Source organism: Drosophila guanche, unplaced genomic scaffold (assembly GCF_900245975.1).
Source record: "Drosophila guanche unplaced genomic scaffold, DGUA_6, whole genome shotgun sequence".
NCBI classification, from domain to species: domain Eukaryota; kingdom Metazoa; phylum Arthropoda; class Insecta; order Diptera; family Drosophilidae; genus Drosophila; species Drosophila guanche.
In genome coordinates this window covers 9,798,378-9,816,411 of record NW_022995744.1, presented here as the reverse complement: position 1 = coordinate 9,816,411, position 18,034 = coordinate 9,798,378, and the positions used below count along the sequence as shown (strand labels likewise).

At 42.0% G+C, this 18,034-nt stretch overlaps 1 protein-coding gene and 1 long non-coding RNA gene across 12 annotated transcripts in view; one reads left to right on the top strand and one right to left on the bottom strand.

Moving 5' to 3' along the window:
* Positions 1 to 18,034, top strand: part of LOC117580364 — an 80,466-nt gene that overhangs the window by 3,213 nt on the left and 59,219 nt on the right. Inside the window, exon 2 of the long non-coding RNA XR_004573563.1 lies at positions 10,937 to 11,070. This is a non-coding gene — a long non-coding RNA (uncharacterized LOC117580364). The remainder of the gene's footprint in view (positions 1 to 10,936; positions 11,071 to 18,034) is intronic.
* The window catches only part of LOC117580359 (potassium voltage-gated channel protein Shab), a 53,180-nt gene that overhangs the window by 3,868 nt on the left and 31,278 nt on the right, over positions 1 to 18,034 (bottom strand). For 2 of the 11 annotated variants that reach the window (XM_034266881.1, XM_034266882.1), the window contains exons 4-8: positions 14,624 to 15,467; positions 8,286 to 8,497; positions 7,540 to 7,941; positions 4,071 to 4,184; positions 48 to 1,293 (exon numbers count right to left, since the gene is read on the bottom strand). In XM_034266881.1, coding sequence (XP_034122772.1) covers positions 48 to 1,293; positions 4,071 to 4,184; positions 7,540 to 7,941; positions 8,286 to 8,497; positions 14,624 to 15,467 — 2,818 coding nt within the window. Of the gene's footprint in view, positions 1 to 47; positions 1,294 to 2,628; positions 3,258 to 3,502; positions 3,648 to 4,070; positions 4,185 to 7,539; positions 7,942 to 8,285; positions 8,498 to 12,038; positions 12,464 to 13,752; positions 13,846 to 14,623; positions 15,468 to 18,034 lie in introns of those variants that run through there. The other 9 variants (XM_034266891.1, XM_034266885.1, XM_034266886.1 and 6 more) reach the window with 9 other exon arrangements.

Here is an 18,034-nt window from a genome sequence, read left to right as displayed (position 1 = left end):
AGGATCACTAGTTACTCGCTACTCGTTACCCGCTACTCGCTAATTACCTTTGGAGCCGGCATTCTGTATGCCAAACAAATGCTGATTAATCAGCTTGGTGGCAGTGGCTAAGCTCTTGCCCGGCGTAAACACCGAACGCTTCTTCTTTGGGCCGCCGCTGGCGCCGGCGCTACCACCGGCCGTTGCGCCGCTACTACCCAAACCTCCTCCGCCGGATCCATCCACCCGGCCGCACACATCGTCGTCCAGCCGGGTATCCTCGAAGCGGGCACGCGGACGTGCCACGCTGCCGCCGCTCGGACTCGGCCGCATTGCGGTGAAGCTTTGCTGGAAACGCGTCTTGCGATGCTTTGGCACAGAGTTCTCGTTGAGGCTGACGCGGCTGCCACGCTCCTGGACATCAAAGTTCTGGTAGACATCGTCCAGAGGACTCAGACCGCCACCGGCCGCAAGATTGCGCAGCGCCGTGTCCCCCGAGGCGCTCTTCTTCACCTGAGCGCGTAGCCCAGTTGCCGATGAGGAGGAGGAAATTGTGGCTGGCAGGCCCACAATGAAGCCCGTCGAACTGCTGATGTTATGGTGGCCATGGTGGCCATGGCCCTCCCGTTCCAACGGATTTATGTACAGATTGTCCATGTCAATGTCCAGGGCACAGGCCTCGTCGTTGAAGTCGGCCGTGAGATCGCCCTGCGACAGGAACGGATGCGTCTGGCAGCTGGCATACGTATCGGAGCTGTCGACGCTGGCCAAGTCCGCATTGTTGTTGTTGTTGCTGCTGCTCCCATTGCTGCCTGCCACCCCATAGTGGGTGCTGAAGTTGCCACCAAAGAGGAGCAAACCATTAGCGCCCATGCCACCGGCAGCGCCCACTGTGGTGGTGGTGTTGAAGTTGTTGTTGTAATTGTGATTGAAATTGGCAGCACTGGAAATGGCCGCACCGAAGCGCATGGACGCGTCCAGGGGCAGAGCAATGGTCGTCGATGTGGTGGTGCCATACGACGAGGATGTCGACGACGACTGCGAGATGATGGGCATGGCACTGGTGCTGGTGTACACGGGCAGCAGGATGCCCGGGGCGGGCGGTGGCGGTGGCAGGGCCATCAGTGGACCCAAGCCCACTGCCTGATGGCGCTGATAGGTGTGCGCCGCCGGAGCCATGTGTGGGGAGAGCAGCCCAAACTGATTGGCCTGTCGATTGGCTGCCGCCTGACGCATCTCCTGGCAGATGGGCTTGTGGAAGTCCGAAGTGGGCAGCGCTATGACACCCTCCGCATCGGTGTACTCCTTGAAGTCCTGCAATGAGTTGTGTGGTTGGTAGTAACGGTGGATCAAGGATCAAGGCCAGCTCCAGCTTGGATTGCTCTATTATTGTTGTTGTTTGTTGTTGGTGTGGTAGTACCTGTGTCTGGTCTCTGGGTTAGCTATCTGTGAGTGTGTGTGAGTGGCTGTGTGTGTGTGTCGGTGTGTGTGTGCGTGTCACAGTGACTGCGATTTGTTTCGTTATGGTGGTGTTCGCTTTTGCAAGAACGTTTAATAAAAACATGCAACTAGGAGAGGCGCCAAGTAAAACGCAAACGTGCAGCGCTAATTATTCGTAATTATTCGTAATTATTTGTAATTAAAAACCTAATTGAAAGAACGTTAACTTAAAATAAATGCGGTGCGATTCCTGCATGGGAGAATATTTTAGAACTTTAGAAATTTAATTGCTGCTCATTGGGGGATCGAGAACACTTATCGAAACTTCTTGGAACTTGGAAGATAATCGTCTTAAAGGTAGACGTACGATTCAAGATTCAAGATCTAAGTGATTCCTAAAGCTTTGTTGTTTGATTCATAATTTCATAGACTCATTTCTAACCTGCTATACCAAGAAGATAGCAGAATCTGCAATAAATCAACTCTCTTTTAATATATTTTACTGAATTAATATTTGTAGTTGATATTTCACATAAAGCTACATTTTGACACTTGTATTCTGCGAAAAGTTCTGCTCTGATACTAAATCTACATCACTGCATTAACCCTTTAAATGGCTGTGACCACATACCGTTTAAACTCAATATTTTCCTTTATATAAAGTGAATTAATATTCTGAAAGTTCAGAGAATAAATAAATATATTTATTTGTTTGTTCTTTCCATCTGAGAACAGCTGCCATGCAAAGGGTTAAGGTTTTTCTTTCAGTTCTGCCTAAATGTTCACTACTAAACTGATCCCCCAATATAGATTCGATGCCGAGTGCTCCAAATACTTACCGGCGGTTTCCATTGCTCAAAGGTTCAAATGAAAAATCTCTAATTGAATGGAATTTAAAACCGAAAGCAAAGTAGAAACATTCTAGACGAGCAATACGGAAAGAATCAGCAGGCAGAAGAAAGAGTCGAGAAGAGTGCGGCGGATAAATAAATTCGATTCATTGTTTGGTATTTTTTATTGCAAGATTCTTTTTGTTCAGTTTGATTCGGTTGGTGTGTGCTGAGTGGCTGGGCTGGCTGCTTCGCTTCGTTGAGTGGTAACAGAAATAAACAACAAACTAATAATGTATATAGAGAGCGTTAACATTTGTTCATCAAGTGGGCTGTTTAAGTAATTGATTTGTGGCGTTATGGTTTTTGTTTTTTCTCGCATTTTTATAAATGATTTTCGTTGATTGGTTTTTCCCTTTTGATGCTATGCCCTTTTGCGTGTAAGTAAAGTAATTTGTGGGGCTGATTGTTACCCATTTGCTAGGATATATTAAGCTACGATTAGGCTAGTTGTAATTGATGTAATTACGTGCTTAGTGCATACAGTAGAACATTCCGAACGATTTAAACTTTTGCTCCTGCTTCTTCAGTACACAGACACTTGGTTTCAATAATACACTTTAAATAATATTAACACATGCGCTTTGCGTTCATTTCTGGTTCGGCTGGGGTTGTGGTTTGAGTGTAGAGATTATATAGTTTAGGTATAGTAAGGATTATAGAGATTAAATTAATAAAAATTCTTAGAATTCTTAGAATTTTCTATGTCTTTTGTTTAGCTTTCACGTCGCGCGGTCCACGATGTTCAACAGTTGAATGGATAACACAGTATTAATCATAATTAAAGGGTATTCAATCGATTCTTGATTAAAGCTAATTAACGAGTAATTTTCGAGTGAATTTTCTTTTCTTGTTTTGTCTATTTATACCCGAATTTGTATAAGTATTTTTCTGCTAAACGCTATTCGCGCGCAATGGAATACACTCGCCTTGGCATCCTGGCAAGCCCTTTAAGAAAAAGAAAATGAAAAAAGAAACAAAGTCAACATAAAAACATTTCCATTTTCCAATACGCACAAGTTTTTCCATTCTTCACACAAAGCCAAAACACACACAAAACAGAGGAAAGAAACACACAATATTTGGGGGGGACGGGAACAAATCACAAAGTAAAAGAAACGAAAACAAAAACGATCTTCAAACAGCAAGAAAGGGTGGGGGACAAGGACAAGGACGAGGTGCTTTGGCGTTACCATCTTTCGCTTTTCACAGATAGTATATGTCGATGGTGCCCTCCTCGAGCATCCGCTTCAGTGCCAGATAGTTTTTGGGTGACGGCGGTGGCCGCACCAGCCGCTGCATGCTGTACTCCCGGTCGTGGAACACACAAATGCGATCCTGCAATCAACAATTTCGATACGCCCTCAATATATCCCCAAGAAAACCAACAGGATTGTAGCCAAACTCTACGTCTCGTGTGTGTGTGTGTGTGGGTAGAACTATTACCAAAGCTATTACCAAATCATGGGAAGGGAAGAGCAATCGGAGCGGTCTCTGGACTGGACTCTTTGCTTTTGGGTCGGTTCTGCCAATGTATTTTTCAGCCTGGTTATTTATTAATTGTTACACTTTTTGCGCTTTTTTTAGTTGTTTCTTGGTGCGTAAATCGAATTTGTAATTGCAAAAGGAAGGGTGCCAAAAAGCATGCGATTAACACGGAGGAACATGGAACACATACAGTGGGGTGCATACAAAAGCATTTCAAGACGAAAAATGTCAACTAAAGTTTGTTTTTGTTAGCGGCATTTGATGAGGATTTACCTTGGTGGTGCAGAAGCAACACTCGAACTCCACGGGCACATCCTGCTCCAGGTTGTCCATGCGCTGATTCTGCAGATTCTCGAGCGCCACTTGGCGTCGCAGTTCGGCCACTTCCTATAAATAGGATTGGTTTGTTTTTGTTTTTGTTTTTGTTTTTTTGTTTGGGTTTTGCATAATGTGAAAAAGAAGGTTTCAGCGACAAGAAACAAATTGGAATATTATATACATATAATAAATATATTTAAATATATATTTTGTAGCTAGTGTAGAGTATAGGAAATGCACCACCAAATGCAGTTCAGACACAACATGCGGCATGCATGCAGTTTAGATATTGGTTAGGGGTAGTACGAGGACTAGTACTAGTATTTATTTTAGTCATGCTTCCTGCTAAATGCTGCTCCTCAAAGCTTTGTGTGTGTGAAATGTGTGTGAGTGCTCTGAAAATGTCATTTACTTCTATAGCAAAACGCTGACTCAAAGCAACATTTGCTGCTGCTTTCAAAATAGTTTAATCCTAGACAGAAAATCTTTCTCAACTAACGTCGAATTGTGCCAGAAATGTGCTCCAAAAATGCACTTTATATTTGTGAGTAAATAACAACAAAAATCCAACATAAGTAACCCACAAGTTTCCCACAGTGTTACTTGCTCTCCTCTGTGGTGTAACCACAGCCCATGATTATCCCAAGATCGATAGCCCATGGCGCCAACTAAACGATCTAGGCTTTGCGGATGGTCCCTATGCTGATGGTGGTGGCGAATACCGAGAAAACTGGGCAGGCATCACCGTCAGTCCGGACTGCATAACGCTAGCGCCCACTGCCCAGGGTGGATTACCCATGGAACCCAATGGAGCACTGACCACAACTACGACCTGTTATCCACCCATGGAAAGCATTCCAACACCGCCAACGCCACCACCACCGCCAACGCCACCACCAACATCCACCACAGTTTGCGAATATCCCCCACAGGCGGTAACACCTCCTTCCGAGCCTTTGCGTCCTTTCTGGCATCAGGACAATATTGATGAGAGCGAGGAGCGACGCAAGGATATGCGCGTCATAATGCAACACATCTACGTGGCACAGGCTCGGGTGCAGCTGGAGGCCACGGAGATAAAGAAGGCGCAGGGTGTGGCTTCCTCCGCGCAGGCGCAGCTGGAGGAGACGACCAATCAGGTGCGCACCATCACAGCCTCACTGCACACGGCCCAGCAGTCGGTGGCCGCAGCCGCCATACGCGCACAGATCGCCCAGCTGCAGGTGGCTGCCCACAATCAGCTGCTGTTTGCCGCTCGCCAGGACTTGGACTCGCTCTCCTCCCAGATGGTTGGACTGCAGGCGGCCGAGGGCATTGTTCAGCCGAAACTCAATGTGGATCTGAGCGCACTTTTGGACAAGCTGAAGCAGCCGCTGCAGCACTTTGACAGGCCAACGCCAGTGCCCACTATTCTTGCTAATCAGCCAGCACTTGGGGTTTATCCGCAGCATCAGAAGCCACAACAGCTGGAGCAGCAGCAGCAGCAGCAGAGTCAGCAGCAGCAGCAGAGTCAGCAGCAGCAGCAGAGTCAGCAGCAGCAGCAGAGTGTGCCGCAGTGGCAGCAGCAGAATGGAGTCGGTGGTGGGCAGTTGCTATTGCCCGGAGATGCACCCACGGGTGGGCAAGGAGTTGATCGCAGCAACAAGCCGGTTGCCTTTCCCAACGAAATGAATGGGGGGCCAGGTCAGCCGAATGTCGACAATTCGGACAGGCAGTGGTACGATATTTAGTTGGATTTATATCTACCAAGTTCTGTTTTCCTACGTGTATTTTTTTGCAAAGTTTTTTCTTTTTTTGTCACCTAAATAAATTGATGGATTCCTTATTAACTCCCATCAATTCTTCATGTATGTGTGTACCTGTTTGTGTTTGTGTTTGTGTAGCGCTGTGTAGGTGTGTTTGTGTGTGTTCAAGAGATAGATAGATGCAATTTGCTTGCTTAGGGTTCAATTGATTCAAATAAATATATACACAAGACTTAAGAAGGCGTTAGAAAGTCCAAATAAAGTTTTAGTTTAATTCTTTAGTTTGTTAGATATTACACTTGGGCTTCTTCTCAAGCATTAAGAACTGACATAAAGTTAGTAGAGAAGCATTTACTATAAGCTATAAATAGACATTGGCATACCGGGACTAGCAAAATATGAAAGGAAAATCAAACTAGGAGTTGAGGTTCTCGTTCCATCTTTTAAACCCAAAGCAAGCCGCGAAAGTAATATTAGAAAATAAGTCAAATTATCATGGAATATAGATTGAGAAGCTGACTGTTTCATGGGCATACTAAAACTGAACCAGAGGTACTGTATGTATGGAATATATGCCATAAAGTAACAAGAATATAATGCAGATTTGAGCTGTCATTCGATGGGCCAATGCACCCGGAAAATGGGCCTCGAAAAAATACAACCGAAAATGTATAAAATAAACGATAAAGAGTAGTACTTGTATGGGAGCTTGGCATTGTTTTTGAGTGTTTGTTTGTGTGTGTTTCAGCCACTGTAAAAACGAATCATTCAATCCGCAAATATCAATATGCATTTAGCCATGTCCAAATCCATTCAAAATCAAGGGTACAAAATGGGCAAAGGAATTATTCAGTACATATTTAAGAGTAGTTAGAGTATAGAGTATATGTTGGTAGCTGTGGCATTCGTATACGAGTTGAGAGTAGATCAGAGTAGAGTAGAGAGTAGAGTAGAGCTTTGAGTTCTTGTGTATACTTTCAATGTACCTCCTTACTGCGTCCCCGTAAAATCTAAAAAGTTGAAATGTGTTTGGTTGTTGTTAAGATAAGTTTTAGGTTTTGGCTCATTGTTTTTTTGCTTCGTTTTGCTTGCTTCTTAATGGTTTTTTTTGTTGTTTCTTCTTTGCCAAATTGTTGTTGTGTTTCAAATTCAATCGAGTGTTTAAAACCAAAGAGTTAAACATGAAGCTGTTCCAAAAAACGCTAAACACTAAATACCAAAAAGACTAAAATCTACTACATAAAAGGCCGACGAATCATAGAAAGAATATTCGGGGAAAAGAAGGTACAACTAAGGACATGTGTTTAGGGTTGACAAAACTAAAACTGAGAAGTGGCAATTTCCCCGGACTCGTTCGCAAATGAAAGTGTAACCAAAAAGTGAGTGAGTTTTTCCGTGTGTGTGTGTGTGTGTGTGTGTATGGTGGGGAGGTTTGGTTTTTGTTTTGTTTTTTTTTGTTTCGTAAATAGAGTTATTTGAATATATTTGGATCCAAGTTTAATGGCTTCACATTTACTAATACAATAGGATTACGATTTAGGAACTTTGAAAACATTAAGATATTCAAGATATACGATTACGATTATGATTATCAATACTGGGACTGGCCCCGGCCATGGCCATGACCTCTGGCCACCCATTCTATGACCCCTTCTTCTCCCTTCGGTTCGCTGACTTACCCCGGGCGTTATCATCATCTGTATGGGCAGACCCTTCTGATTCGATGTTAGGGTCATGTCATCCTCTCCCTCGGCACCACCTTCGGGCGGGCTGCTGCTGCTGGCTGTGGCCACGGCCGTTGCTGCACTCGAGGCAGCCACCATGGCCAGATTATTGGCAACGCCGCCTCCACTTCCGCCTGTGGCAGTCACACCTGCTGCAGCAGCAGTCGCCCCAACTCCCAGGCCCGCGGTGGCAGGCGGCAACGGTGCGGGAGGCTTCTGTTGCTGCTGCTGCTGTTGGAGCAGCGCCTGCTGTTCCCTTTTGTAGCTCTCCATGGCCATCATTGAGGTCTGTCTGGCATTGGGATTGTCGAAGCTGTACGGCGGCACAGCGTCCTGCTCAGAGCTGGATCCGCGACGCTGGCACAAGCGAAAAGATAGTTAGTTTTAGTATGCAGAAACAGGAAAATATTTTATAATAAATTATGGTAGATAAATGGAAGTACTTACAACTCGCGATTGCAAGATATTGTATCATGATTATTTGATTAAATTTTGTAGTAAAATGCATGAAAAGGATAAGGTGCGGAAGGGTATTCAACCAAGTTTAGTATGGTTAAATCTTACAAGTGGATAAGTAATGATTCTTCCCCTAAAAATCCCCAAAGGAAATTCTTTCTCTATCGGAAATTGCCGCCATGCATGTGAACCAGCTCTTCTTTCCCTTATTTGTTCTACCTTTATGAATGATGTTGATCACTTACATGCTGCAAACTGTTTCTCATGTTGGCTACGTGCTCGTAGTTCTTGTAGCAGCCGGTGCCGGTGGTTGCCGGATTGCGGCTGACGCTTGTCGATTCACCTTCGGTGCTGTTCCCGTCCGTCTGCGATAGATTGTGGCCTGTGGGCGATCGGCGTAGCGCGTGGGTTAAACGGTGCCAATTTTTCAATGATCTTGTGTGACTTTCGCGCTTTTCTGCATTGCATTCGTATGTGTGTTTATGGGTGTGTGTGTGTTTTATGTGTGCATGTGTGTGTGTGTGTGTGTGTATGTTTGGGTTATTTATTGGATTAATTGTTTCACGTTCGTTTGGATTGGGTTTTGTGTTGATGTTTGTTGTTTTGATAGCACACGCAAAAGAAAGCCATGAATGCGTTTTGTCGCCAGTTTTTTTGTTCGCACAGTTTCGCATTTGTTTAGCCGACGGCAGGGGGGACATCAGTGAGAGATATCGGTGAAATATATACACAGGGATATATATATATATATATATATGTATATTTTGTTTATTTGTTTTTTGGGTTTTTAAATGGATAGTTTTTGAGGTTTTTTTGTGTCAAAAAATTAAAAGAGGAAAAAAGAAAGAAAAATATGATTTTTATGAATGTTTTTTTTGTATTTTTTTATTATTTATTGTTTGTGATTAATAATTGTTACGACGACGATGACGACGGGCGACGACGACGATAAGAAACGTTGAGGATTAATTGTAAGCAACGATACGGTAATGATAGTTAGTAGAGCACAACATTGATGAACGACGTCTATAAGTTATGGGGGACGGCTTAGAGTGGGGTTTTGGGGCAGTTTTAGAGGTTGATTATGGCTAAGAACAACATTTATTTGAGCAGCTAGTAAACACTATTTGCTGAACCATTAGCTAGTTGTTAGTGTTAGTTTCAGTAACCGTTCAAAACATTGAGTTAGTAGAACAAACAATCATTAAAATTGGTTACAGATCTAAGAAATCCAACATAAAAACCTTGCCCAAAAATGTTCGCTCGAACTTCGAATCACTATTGAAGTCTTTCGTTTTTCCCCCAAATGACATGAGTTATTCAAACTACGAATAAGTGTGGGTGTTTGGCTTGGGGGGGGGGGGCGGCCCTGTCTGTGAGTGCTATGATCGTGTGGTGGGCACTGGACTCGGCGAAACAAATGTGCGAAACGCCAGTTTGACATATTAAAGTATGGCCAAAATTCCGATTCATGTTCATTTACGCCACTCATTTGTTTGCATGTGTGTGTGTGTGTGTAACTGTATTTCCTTGTGAGTGAAATGCAGGTGCGAGTATCTCTCACCTTTGCCTGAACAAATGGAAGTACTTTGAATTAGATGTGAAATCTTTTTTTTACCTTTTTCTGCAATTCAAAGCCATAAACACCTTAACATTTATGTACATATGTATGCATTTATGTATGTACATAAACATATGTATGTATGATGTATATTTGTGTGTTTTTTTTTTTCTTTGGAGTTGTTGTAATGAAAATAATACAGCGCTATTTGGTTTTGGTTTTATTTATGCTAAATTTCACAGACACAAAGTTGTTGTTGTTGATTTACGTTTTTTAACAGTGGTACACAAAGGTATGAGTACAGGAGAGACAAGTACAGTACAGTACGAACAACTACTAGTAGTTCGAGTGATTAGTATTCAATATATTCGCGAATACAATGGCTTGAGCATAAAGAGAGCGTACACAGTTTTTCTATAGATTAGATCATACATTATATTATCATATCATATTTATCGGGGGTTAGAGAGCATGCAGCGCGTTGGATTCCATAAAATAAAGAGCATAAGAATGTAGGAAACAAAGGAGACGGGGGTACACACACACATAGATAGTTATAGACATCGGATATACATATATGTACATATATCTTCTTCTTTTTTTTTTTTGAGGAAAATAAATACGAAACAACATTAAGTAAAAGGCACGTAAAGGCTTCTCGGAATGGCTTCACTTTGATCTGTTTCTGTTTGTCTAATGATTTATTTTATATATTTTCCTTGTGGCATCTTTGAGCGCAATGATAGAAATGTTTGAACTATGCTGGGGGGAGGGGGGCGGGAACTCGATGCAAATTATATGTAATAAAAATTGTACAAATATCACGACGCCGCAAATATATCATTGGCAGGGCCGCTGTTTGCTCGCTTTGCTTACATCTAAATTTCTATATTGTATATTTCATGTAACTAAAACGTTGATTCCAATGCGGTTGGAACTATCTTAAATAAGTCAAATATTTTGCTGCAAACTAGGAGCATTTTTCTTGCTTTAAATAAGGCAATTTTTATATCGTTTTTTCTTGTGCTTCATTTGTAGGAACGTTACGCCAGCATTTTGCTAAGTTCTCACTGCCCTATGCGAGTATATGGAACGAGTCTGTTTATTTGAATAGGCAATAAAGATACTACCTATGCATGCCTAGAATCTACTTTTTTTGTTGCTGATGCTCGCTCGCGCTCTGCCTCGTTTCTTTCTTCTAAATTATAACTAAGCTTAGACTCTCGCTCAACTATGTCACAGCTATGTATGTATGTAGTACAACAACTAATTTCATAAATAAGGCTGACTCTGTATATGTTTATCTATATATATATTTGTTTATATTTTTTTTAGGGTCTTGTGCTGCTGCAGCTGCGGCGCCCTCCATGGAGGGAATTTCACGTATCGCTTTTGACTAGTGCGCTCGATAAATGCCTGTCTTTGTCTTTGTCTTTGTCTTGTCTTGGATTACGAGTACGAGTTTAAAGGTAAGGCCTAAGTTTAACGCTAAGTTTTTAGACTAAATCAAAATTGTGCTTACGCGGATTGTTGTATTCACGAGTTTTACATTTTTCGGGCTCTCTCTCTCACGGATGGCGTGTTGTGTTAGCATTCTCAGGGGTCTCGTTTTTGGTTTCTTTTTTGTTATTAGAGAATTATCTAATACCCGTACACACACACACACACGCACACACACACACACACACACACACGCTTTCCACGCACACACACACACACAGGCGTTCTCCTTTTGCTGCTGCTTTTGGGATTTTGTTTTGAAAGTTTTGCTGGAGGAGGGGCTGGATTTTTCGTGAATCAAATGTACTATAAAAAGCAGCTTCAGATAAAACAAATAAAAACATCAGCAAATTGTTAGCAGATCTGCGTTTCCATTTTAATAATTAATTTAATTAATTTTTTGTTGTGTTTACTTTTATTTTGTAACTAATTTTTAGTTATATTTTCAAGTGCTGATGGGTGGGGTCGGGCTAGCAGTTAGCAAAACTTTCAATACGCGTTTACGATAGTTCGACAGAGCGAGAGAGAGAGAGAGAGAGGGAGGAGAATGAGGCACAACGCTACGTATGCGCAATGCGCATGAAATTTTAACTCTTTTTTGTTGTCTGTGTGTGTGTGTGGGATGTCATGTGTGTGTGTGTGTGTGTGTGTGTGTGTGGTGTGGGTGATTGCCTAAAAGCAGTTACAATTAAATTTAATCACAACATTCAATTGGAAAGGAGTAGTGGTGGAGCGGGTACTGGTGGGGGGGGGGTCTCTGACCCACAACCAATAAACTAAATGAAAGAACGAGTAAATAATTCTCATTTGATTTAACTTTTTCTTTGTTGTTTTTGCTTTTTGATTGACTTTAAGCTTGAAGCAGCAAGCCCTCGACTAATGGATCAATGGTTCTACGTTTTTTTGGGGTTTCAATCTGTGGAAGTTTTTCATCGCCCGCACTTAGATCTACGACTAAATACCGGACTATGTCTATGTCTATGTCTATCCCTCGCTCTTTTTGTGTGTGTGTGGTTGTGTGTGGGTGAATCTGTATCTGTTTAACAAACTAATTTACAGATACAATAACAATTGCATGTGATTTGGTTGTTTTCTCTTAGCTACATTTCGCTTAGTGTGTACTAGGTAGTAGACCCATTGGGTTGTTATTGGTTGGTTGGGACTAAGGGCTGGACTGTGCTGCACTGGTTTTGGTTCCTTCCTAGCGGCTGTCTTCGTTGTCGCTGGAACTGTTCTGCTGCTGTGCATCCCGCTCCTCGAGCAGACTTCGATTCAGCTCCTGTATGCGTGCCGAGAGTGCCCGCCTCCGAGGCGTGCCAAACGATGGCGGCGGTGGCGCCTCGATCAGCGTGTTCTTTTCGCCTAGGTTCAAAATCAGCGCGCATCAAATCAGTTTTTAGTTTTTAGGTTTTTGGTTTTCAACCAAAGAGTGGAACAAAGTTTGGGGGGAGGCTCATATAATGGTGTGTGTTTGTGTGTGGTTTTGAAATGGTTTTGTACATGGTTCGTTTGGGGTAGAAAGTAGAAAAAGAAGAGCAGAGAAAAGAACAAGTTGTAGATACATTTACTCGCATCTAGGGCGGGTTCGGGTTCGGGTTGGGATAGGGATAGGCTCATGGCTCTTGGTCGGAGCATAACCCTATCCCACACTTGGGCTAATTATCGCTAAACTACTTTTTTGTTCGCTAAGAGAATGGAGCATATACGAGTGTACATATGTATTTGTATTATATATCATATGTGTGGCTGTGGCTGTGGCTATGGCTATGGCTATGTCTGTGTGTATGAGGGGGTGTAAACTTAATGTAATCAGCACTTGAAAATTTTCTAAAATGTTTTTTTTTTTTGTTTATATATTTATAAAAATATTTTGTAGTTTTGATATTTTTGATTAGAGTTTTTGGGTATATAATTCGAAATGGAAACTCTATAAATGGGCATTCAAATTCTCTATTTGTTTTGTGTGTGTGTGTGTGTGTGTGTGTGTGTGTTCGGGTGTGTGTGTGTAGCAGTATCAAATCAAGAGTCACAAGCAATTATTATGAAATTTTTCGTTTCATTTATCAGCATCATATATGTAATTCCAATTGTTCCAAAACTAATTCGTAGGCAACAACTCAACGTGAACTGAAGGCAACAACTCAAAAGCGTTTCAAAAGCAACAAATCGCAAGATCTAAGCTACAACTCTAGGAATATATTTATCCATGGTTATAATTCATTTTCTCGAATTAACTCTTCGTTGTCTTCTCCTAATGGCAGCTAGGCAGGGGGTTTCCGATTGGGTATTTATGTACACAGCAGCACAGTGCGTTTCATTGCTGTTGGGGGAAGTTTTCTATGGATTAAAATGCATTTTAAAGATCAAATTATCCACCCAACAGCCATACAACTCACTGCTCCTTCGACTCTTTTCTTCGTTTCTCTATAAAGCACACTATAAATGTCGTAGGGTTGAGCAAAGCTAAAGCTAAGGGTGGTAAAATCTCGCCGATCGTGGCTATCTCAAGAGAGAGCTAAGACTTAAAGAGAGAGATATAAAAAGGGTGTAGTAGAGGTGTGTTGTTTTGTGTGTGTTACGCTACGAAAAGCGTTGGTCCAACGGCTACAGCATTGGGAGTTGGGGAGGTGTGTTGTAGTGGGGTTAGTCACCTGGTGGAGCGCTCTGCACATCGAGTGTCTGCCTGCCTATATTGGGGTTGCTCTGTCTTTTGCCCTTCGGATGCACGACATTCGTCTGCTTGCCTAAAAGAGAACGCACACACATATTGACAGGGGTTGACAGGGGGTGTTGATAGGGGGTGGGTTTGGATACGCTGCCTACTTATAGGCGCTTAATGTAGCTGCAGCGGAGGGTGTGTGAAGGGTGCCTTTGGCTTTGTACACTTGGATGTAAACCTCACTAATTTGTCGTTATATTTGCGCTAAGTACAAAAGCATTTGACTAATTGACCACATTAATGTGTCTTTCGGTTTCGTGTGTTTGTGTGTGTGTATACTTATTGTAGAGAGTGTAGAGTGTAGAGTGTGTGTGGGGCTAGGGCTACGGAAACTTAGAGTAATTGAATTTAGCTTAACTATGGATAGTTTACAGCGGAGATTCAAAGATTTGTATATGGATTATAGAGTTTGGTTCAACAATTTCTATCATCTTACGGCTCTGTTTTTTGTTACTGATCGGACGTTCCGTCAAATGCTATTTACACGCCTCCTCCAACAAATAATAAAGGAAAAGTTATACGAGAAGAAAAAGCGAGAAACGGAAAACGAAAATACAATTTTCATGCCACAAAAAGATCTAAAAAGTAAGCAAGAAAAGAGGAAGAGCATTGCATGGAAAGGCTTTGAGGGCGGGGATTTAGTTTAAAGACTACTAAAGCAAGGCATACTTCAAACTAAACTTAAGTTACATATACGAATATTAGTAGTAATACTTTGGTTACAACTTGATTGATTTTGACATCAATGAGTGGTTCTTTTTTGTTGTTGTTGTGGAGTTTATAATACCTCCAGAGACACTTACCTGTGTCGACAATCACATCGATGAGATCCATGGACTTGGCGAATGCATCTTTCAGATTGATATGATGAAAGGAGACAATGCTGCCCTCACGCTTGGCACGATCGAGTGCCTCGCGTCGCTTGAGGGCCTTTTCGCGTCGCATCTGATTCTTATAAAATTCAGCAAAATTGTTAACGATGATGGGAATAGGCAAAGCGATTACCAGAACACCGCATATGCAACACACAGTACCAATAACCTTTCCCAGTGCAGTTGTGGGATAGATGTCCCCGTAGCCAACAGTTGTCATTGTAATACCCGCCCACCAAAATGTTTCCGGTATTGAAACGAATTTTGTATCCTTTTCATCCTTTTCGGCAAAATATGCCAGCGAAGAAAATATGAGAACGCCCATGGCCAGGAACAGCATTAGTAGACCGAGTTCCTTATATGAGTTACGCAGCGTAAAGCCTAACGACTGCAGGCCCGTTGAGTGACGGGCCAGCTTAAGGATTCGCAGGATGCGCATAATGCGAAATACTTGCACCACCCGACGCACATCCTGGAACTGGTCCGTTGCATTCTTATTCGTTTCCAATAGAAATAACGAAACAAAGTATGGGAGTATTGCCAATAGGTCGATTATGTTAAGGCCGCCCTTAAAGAACTTCCACTTGTCCGGCGAGGCGCTAAACCTAAGTATGTACTCTAGAGTGAACCACGTGATACACACGGCCTCAACCATTGCCAATTGCGGATTATCCTGTGGTGTACCGTTGTCAATGTGTTGTAGTTGTGGTAGGGTGTTCAACGTCAGGGCTATGGTAGACAGGACTATGAATAGTATGGATATCACTGCGATAACCTGCGAATGGTAAAGAACAATCGAGACTTGTCGAAGACCATCATTCAGCAAATGGGATATTTCGTATATCGATTACACAACGATAACACGTTTCACGTTTACGATAACGATAATGCGATTATACCATAAAACGATTTAACGATTACGATTATATGGGATTGGATAGTAGGTTGGTAGACGTAATCGGTAGTTAGTAGTAGTAGTAGTAGGTACACAGGTGGGTAGTAATTTTTTACGACACATTTTCATTCCACACACGACTATGCAAAATGTTCTTTAAATTGTTCGATTGATTGATTGTTTGATTAATCCAACAAAACATTGTTACAACATTCATCAACAGCAAAAATCAGCAGCGAGCGAGAGTAGAGGAATTATCTACTCCCGTTCTCATGTCAGAGAGTTCAGAGTTCACTGCGATTCGTGGGTGGTGGATATGCATGGGGGTCTAAGATGCTGGGGGCGCTAAGGCTTCAAGCAAACATTCAGTTAGCTTCAACTTTAACTTTAACTTTAACGTTAAGTTTTTGTTTATTTTCAGATCGATCTTCGATCGGAGTATGGGTTGGAACTTTTCGTTTGATTTTTAGTCAAGTTTGTTGCTGTTTTTGGTCTGTTAGAGAGAGAGTGAGATAGACACAGAGACAAAGAGAGAGATATATATATTGAGGGGACTTTTTGTTGTTTGGCTTTCCGGACCGATTTCTTGGTAGTTGTTTTTGTTTTTGTTTTTTTTTTTCTTTGTACTTTTCAAAGGCTGCTGTACTATATGTGAAGTATATTTCATTTTTTTGTTGTTCAGTTTTATCTGTCGTGAATCCTTCTCCATAATACAAACTTAACGTTTAAATAAAACAGAAACATATATAAACATAAACATTTTTTTGGATTAAGGGGGTTTCTCTTTCCTTTTTTTGGAGCTCCTCGGGCTCAGTGGATCAGCAGCGGTTGGGTGGATTGGTGGGGGGGTTTTGGCAGGAAGATCTCTGATCATGGTAAATGGTCTAGATCATCGCTATCTGAATGTTGTGTGTGGGTGTGTGGTGTGAGTGGTTTGTGGTGTGAGTTTTTGCTTGAATTGTGTGTGTGTGTGGTGGCAGAGTGGTGAGTTTTTTGAGTGGTTAGTGGCTGAGGTTTGGTGTTTTGTGTTTTGTGTTTGGTGTTTGGTGTGTTTTGTTTTTGGATTGTGGGACAGATCACATGACGCAACACAAGGACATAACACACATCTACATACATGTATTCTGTATACGTGTGTGTGTGTCATCTATAATTGGATCGATTATATTTATGGTATGAGGGTGAACCAGGGGGGGCACTCCATCGTCAAATAAGAGACGCTATACCCTTGGGGTCTGCAGTCGACATTTTTTCTTTTATTTTATTTATTTATTATTTAACTGTATTTGTGTTTTGTTTTCTAATCATCCTCCTAATTCTCATCCTGCTTAAATCTAACAATTTCGCAAAGTGTTTTTCGCTTTTGTTTCTTTGTGTTTCTTTTGTTTTCTTGGGGGGGGGGGTTTACTGGGGTTTTGGGGGGTTTTTCGGAAAATGATTGAATTGTTTGATAGATAGATAGAACATAACTCAATGGGTTTTGCTTTAAATCAGAATTACGAGTACGTCTAGCAATATTCATGATTAGATTCTAGCAAGAAAATGACAAGAAAAACCAAAAACTTAAGAAGAAAGACAAAGTCAAATTTGTAAATTCAAATTCAAATCCAAATTCTAATTCAAATGCATAACTTTCGTAGCAAACGAGCAGAGAATTACAGAGTTTACGATAGAAAAGAGATTCCAGACGACAACAAATCAGAAGAAGAAAACTCAAATTAAAACTTAAATTGGAAAGTCAGTAAATCAAATCTTTAAGGACTCTCTCATGTCCCGTGAGAAGAGTGCCACAATAAACAGGATTTTTGGGTCTTTAAATAATTTATGTAATTTACCAAAAACTGCCAATCCCAGAGACAAGTCATAGTGGGGGGTCGGTGCGGTCATAGGGGACAGGAGTCAAGCGGGGCAGGGACCGATCGACCTGCCTGTCAGAAATGCAAATGCAAATTTCAATGCCAGATTGGATTGTTGTTTATGGAAGGAAGAGCTGAGATAGCCAAAGTCGTCTGCTGATTGCCACATTAGGTCACAAAACAATTGCAAAATTCTTGGCTCCCGCAATTTGTTGGCTGGTTATATGTCTGGCTATGCATGTCTGGATATATGTATATGTGTGTGTGTGTGTGTGTGTGTGTGTGTGTGTGGTTGTGTGTGAGAGTGTGACTGACATTTGACTTTCTTGAGCAGCAGACTCTGACAAAGAGCGAGAGTGGGGAAGAGAGCGACTGAATGTGTCCACTCCATCTCTGATTTTGGGCGTTTTTACATTGAACATCTTCGACATGCTGCCGCCGCCCCCCTACTACTAGGCTAGGGGGCACGGCACGTGGCATGATTAGTTGATATATTATATATAAAACACAAAGGTGCCTGCCTCTCTGTGTGTTTATGTCCAGATCTACCATAGTAGGCGCCTGTACGCAACCACGCTTGGATATGGATAC